This window comes from Neopelma chrysocephalum, unplaced genomic scaffold (assembly GCF_003984885.1).
Source record: "Neopelma chrysocephalum unplaced genomic scaffold, ASM398488v2 Primary Assembly neopelma1_95683, whole genome shotgun sequence".
Taxonomy (NCBI): Eukaryota; Metazoa; Chordata; class Aves; order Passeriformes; family Pipridae; genus Neopelma; species Neopelma chrysocephalum.
The window spans coordinates 367-5,908 of NW_020924347.1; the positions used below are offsets into that span (position 1 = coordinate 367).

General features: G+C 49.9%; 1 protein-coding gene across 1 annotated transcript; it reads right to left on the minus strand.

Moving 5' to 3' along the window:
- Positions 1-3,966: 3,966 nt before the first annotated feature.
- LOC113980933 (olfactory receptor 14I1-like) lies at positions 3,967-4,988 on the minus strand. The gene has a single exon (XM_027708154.1). The coding sequence runs from the start codon at positions 4,924-4,926 to the stop codon at positions 3,967-3,969; it is 960 nt and encodes a 319-aa protein (XP_027563955.1). The 5' UTR covers positions 4,927-4,988.
- Positions 4,989-5,542: the final 554 nt, after the last annotated feature.

Here is a 5,542-nt window from a genome sequence, read left to right on the forward strand (position 1 = left end):
GCCTTAAATGAAGGGGCCATTCTGATTCTTTGTAATGTCACGGAATCAAGTGGCACCGTGACACTACAGGGCCTCATGGAACTAAAGGAATGCAGGGACACTGTGGAATCTCATGGAACCAAGGACCCATTGTGACATGTGGGGTCTCTCTGGAACAAAAGGAATCCTGAGACATGTCAGACCCTCATGGAACCAAGGGGCTATTGTGCCTCCCCAGAACTCCATGGAATCAAGCAGAGCCGCTGCCTCCCCCCCGCCGCCGCACGGACCGGAGTCGCCGGCTCTGCCCCGCTTGGACACCTCTGGAGTCAACGTGTTCTTGGGCAGCACAAAGATGTTCCATAGTGATGTTCAAGGGCTGGTCACTGAGGGATTTCATCAGGAAGTTGCTGCCAAGAGGACTTTGTACCATGGATTTTATTTGACTCTCTTCATTCAGCCAACTTCCCACCCACCACATCTTCCACTTCTTCAGTCCAGCTCTCACCAATCTGGCCATAAGGAGACCACAGGAGACCATGTCAAGGGCCTTGATAAAGTCTGGGCACACAACATCCTCTTCTTTTCCCTCCCACAGGGGTTCTGCAATTCCTGCCTTGTCCTTCCAATACCTGAGAATGACTGTAGGAGGACTTGCCCTATCCCCTTCCCAGCCTGAGCAGTCTGGAACTCTCCCAACCCTCTTTGCTGCTGAAAAACCTTGATATGATGAACTGCTCAGAGACTTTTGTATCTTTAAGCAGCAAGGTATTTGTTTATTCAACGTTGGGAGGAAGCCAGCTCATGCTGGACAAACTTGCTCGACCTGAAAGTGTAAAAGTAAGCCTTTTTATACGCTTTAGATACATGGTTACATCATTTAACATACATGTTAATATGTAGGCTAGTCTCTGGGTGGAGTCTTTCCAGACGTGTGCAATCTTCTACTCTGGGGGTCTTTTCCTCAAGCCTTCATCCCTCTGGTGGTCACCACGGATATCTTCCTTGATTTGACCTCTTCAATTTTCTTTGTCAGGTGACCTGAATTCTTCAAGCTTGCAAAATCCTGGCTTTGGGCCTTCTATATCTTATTCAAACGTCTAATTTACCTTATTTATTACCATATGTGTACTACTCCTATTCTTTCTATAATAAGTCCTTTGGTCCAGTGAGTAGAAGAGAACATGATATCAACCTGTGCTCCTAAAATGTTCTTCTAGCAACACAGGTATTGGGGTTTCTTAGCAGGCCAAGATATCTCAATTAACTTTTTTAGGCCTGGTTCCCATTTCAGTGGCTGTGCTGATTTCCAGAGGCTTCTGGCTTCCCGGGCAAAGCCAAGGCAAGAGCAGGTGGGAAGGGGCTGCGCTGCTGCTGCTCCTGCCCGAGAGCCCCGGCTGGGCCGGGGACGGAGCCCACGGTGCTGCAGCTCTGCCTCCTCCAGAGCCGGGGGGCTTTGGAACCAGGAATGACAGGGGGGAAACAAAGGGGGCTGGGGGGCTGCACTGATGGTCACACTCGGGCCACCGTCAGCAGAGAGCTTCGGCCCCCCCAAATTAAAGCAGAGGAAAATGATGCAAAATGTTTCATTTCAACCTTTCTTTACTCATTGATATAAAATGACCCAACTAAAAGGAGGACAAGCAGGGCCTGATCCCTTCTCCTTTGGGAGAATCCCCACACTTTGTGCTATGAGAGGCTATAAGGGGCCATGAGGGGCTGTAAGGGTCTGTGAGGGACCATGAGGGTCTGTGAGGGACCATGAGGGGCTGTGAGGGGATATAAGGGGCTGTGAGGGGCCGTGACGGGCTGTGAGGGGTTGTGAGGGGCTGTGAGGGCCATGAGAGTCTTTGAGGGGCTGTGAGGGGCTGTGAGATGCCATGAGGGGACATGAGGGGCCGTGAGGGGCCATGAGAACTATGAGGGGCTGTGAGAGGCTGTGAGGGCCTGTGAGGGGCCATGATGCGCCACTGTTGCCTAAAACCAGCTCTTAAAGAAACCTCTAAGACTCAATTTGTGAGTTTTAGTAGGCAGGCATTTCTATTACAACACACTACATGATTCCAGCAAGCCGGGTGCCCTGGGAGTCAGTTCACCAAAGTGAACACAGAGGTATCTTCACTACTGCTGCTATGTCAGCATTACATGGTTATCCATTTTTTGTTCCCTGCATTCCTGTTACGTATTCAGGGCATTCACAGACACACTGGAGTGCAGCTCCCAACACTTATTAGCATATATACATATCCTTATAAGGTCTCTGAGGGGCTTCATCGAGCGTATTTGGTGGTCTTCTCTGTTTGGAGTCCCCAGAATTCCAAGTGACTGCCTTATGAACTTCTTTGAGACAGTATTCCTGGTTATACATACACCTGCTGCTTCAGCTCCCTTCTTCATTGTTCTCTCACCTTGCTTGGCCGATTTCTCTAGATTGCACACAGTAATTTTCTATGACAAATTTTGTTAGTTCTTGTTACATCTCTACACCCCAACATCAAACCACTCAGGTCTTACACATGGGTGCAGAAGGAGAGTGTGGAAGTAGAAAGAGAGCAGCTCAGAAAAGTTCTTGTTCTCCCTGGCAGTGCTGCTGTGCTGGGACTTCTTTTCTCTCTGCATCTGTATAGATGGAATGTTCTGGTGTCAATTACAGATGTGTCCTGGTTAGAACGGCTGGGACCAATTCATCCCTGGATGGGTGTAACCCAAAACTGTGTATTCTATACCCTCCATGCCATTTCCCAAAAACTGCTGTCAGTAGAGGCCTGCAAGGTGGGAAGATGTTCCTGTACCCTTTTATGGAATTCCCTGCTCTGATATCCTTATATGGAATTCCCCGCTCTGATACCCTTATATGGAAGAGGGACTGAGCATCCGCATGCCCTTTTATGGAATTCCCTACTCTGAGGGAGGGACTGAGCACTCCCGCCTGAACTGGAGAGTATATAACTGGGAGTTTCAGAGCCTTGCGACTCTCTCGTGGGATCCAGAGGAAGATTGCAGACCACTGCCTTCAACTAGACTGCAGACCACTGCCTTCAACTAGACTGCAGACCACTGCCTTCAACTGGACTGCAATCACCACTTCTGACCAGACTGCAGCAGCTCTCCCACCAGCAGGTTTATCCCCTCTCCCTTTGCTTTGGACTCGGGGGTGGGCCAAGGTACACCACTTTTGTTCATACCCCAGGGTGCTGGGTATACATTTGGGTTTTGTGGGTTAAAACCAATTGTCTGTCTGTATAATTGTACTTATTGCATTATTTTAATAAATTGTTATTCTGACTTATAAATCTCTCTTTTGAATTGAGTTCATTTTCCCTTGCTGGTTAACTTTTAAACCAGTACAAGATGGAATGACAATTATGGACTCCTGACTTGGTATACAGAAATCACCTAATTATCCATCACTCAGGGTTTTTATATCATTCACTTTTAGCTGGGAGTGGTTAACCAAATTAAGACAGAGCACAGCTGCAAGTCACACATCCATCACTCACTCAGGCTGGCCTGTTAATACAAACAGCACACACACAGACCTTGGAGTTTCAAGGAACTCCTTTTCACACCCACATGTGGTAAGAATGCAAACTGAATAGCTAAGCTCGTTTCTGGGCAGTAAATCACAGCCTAGAGAAAACAACACAAGGTCATCTTAGACTTTTCTCAGGCCTTTCACTTCTTATTTCTCATGCTGGCTGCCATGTCTGCACACAGGGACAGTCCCTGCTGCTTCAAAGGTACCAGAGGAAGGATTTCACCCAAAAATTTTCTGCAAGAAAATTAGGTTTTTTGAAATGCATAAATTACAATTCCTCATTTAGACAGTATCAGAATCTAATTCAATAGCAGACAATGAATTAGAAAGGGTATGAAGAATAAATTTTTTTTTTTAGAAAACAATATTGCAAGAAAAAAGAGAACAACTCCCACAAATTATTACCGTAAGAAACCTGAGAAGGAAGGCTGGGCTGTCCATTCTGAATCCTATGGAGCAGAAAACAGAAACATTTTTGCTTCTGAAAAACATCCAGTGATCATTTTCCTCAGAGCGTCCCTAAGCTCCTGGTACCTGAGGCTGTAGATGAGGGGGTTCAGTGCTGGAGGCACCACTGAGTACAGAACTGACAGGGCAAGATCCAGGGATGGGGAGGAGATGGAGGGGGGCTTCAGGTAGGCAAATATGCCAGTGCTGAGAAACAGGGAGACCACAGTCAGGTGAGGGAGGCAGGTGGAAAAGGCTTTGTGCCTTCCCTGCTCAGAGGGGATCCTCAGCACAGCCCTGAAGATCTGCACATAGGAGAAAACAATGAAAACAAAACAACCAAAAGCTAAACAGGAACCAACCCCAATGAGCCCAATTTCCCTGCAGTAGCCTGAGTGTGAGCAGGAGAGCTTGAGGATGTGTGGGAGTTCACAGAAGAACTGGCCCAGGGCATTGCCCTGGCACAGGGGCAGGGAAAATGTATTAGCCGTGTGCAGCAGAGCATTGAGAAACCCAGTGGCCCAGGCAGCTGCTGCCATGTGGGCACAAGCTCTGCTGCCCAGGAGGGTCCCGTAGTGCAGGGGTTTGCAGATGGCAACGTAGCGGTCGTAGCACATGATGGTGAGGAGGGAAAACTCTGCTGACATAAAACAGTTAAAGAAAAAGACCTGTGCAGCACATCCCATGTAGGAGATGGTTGTGGTGTTATGGAGGGAATTGTGCATGGCTTTGGGGACAGTGGTGCAGATGCAGCCCAGGTCTGTGAGGGAGAGGTTGAGCAGGAAGAAGCCCATGGGGGTGTGCAGGTGGTGGTTGCAGGCTACGGCGCTGAGGATGAGGCCGCTGGCCAGGAGGGCAGCCAGAGAGATGCCCAGGAAGAGCCAGAAATGCAGGAGCTGCAGCTCCCACCTGTCTGCGAATGCCAGGAGGAGGAAATGGGTGAGGGAGCTGCTGTTGGACATTTGCTGATTCTTAGCACAGGGTCTGCTCAGAAAAGGAAGCCATAGGGTAGAGTTAAGACAGACGCCTCTGACAATATCTCTGCAGATTTCAATACAATTCATTTCAAGATTAAATCAAATTTTTCTCTCTAATGTGTGCTGGCAGAGGGTTCTGTGTGGCAGGAGCTCTGGCCATGTGCTGCCAAGGAGTTAAACGTGTCCTTCCAGGCCAGCACTGTAGTTGTGCTGGACAGAGCAGGACAGGAGCCCTCCCGCAGAGAAGCCAAGGGCTGGGACAGGAGAGTGCCCACCCCCAAGGGAAGGCTCAGCACTGCCCAGGATCCTGCCCAGGCAGAGTTGGGCCTTGCTGGGGGCAGCTCCAAGCCCAGCAGCACAGGCCCAGCAGAAAGGACAGGGTCCCACAGGGGAGATGTTCTCCAGGCAGAGGCAGCTCCTTGCCCAGCACACAGTGCCCAGCAGAGCTGCAGGGAAGGGCCCCCAGAGATGCCTGAATGCCCCCTCCCCCAGGCCTTGGGGGCACGTGCCCCCCACTCCCTGCCCAGGGCTCTGGTGCCTGGAGCTGTCCCTGCCAGCAGCTGCTTCCCTGGGCCCAGGGCTGGGCCCTGCCAGTGCTGCC

Excerpts from the sequence above, each read along its gene's own strand:
- LOC113980933 (XM_027708154.1), bottom strand. The coding sequence starts at position 4,926 with ATGTCCAACAGCAGCTCCCTCACCCATTTCCTCCTCCTGGCATTCGCA.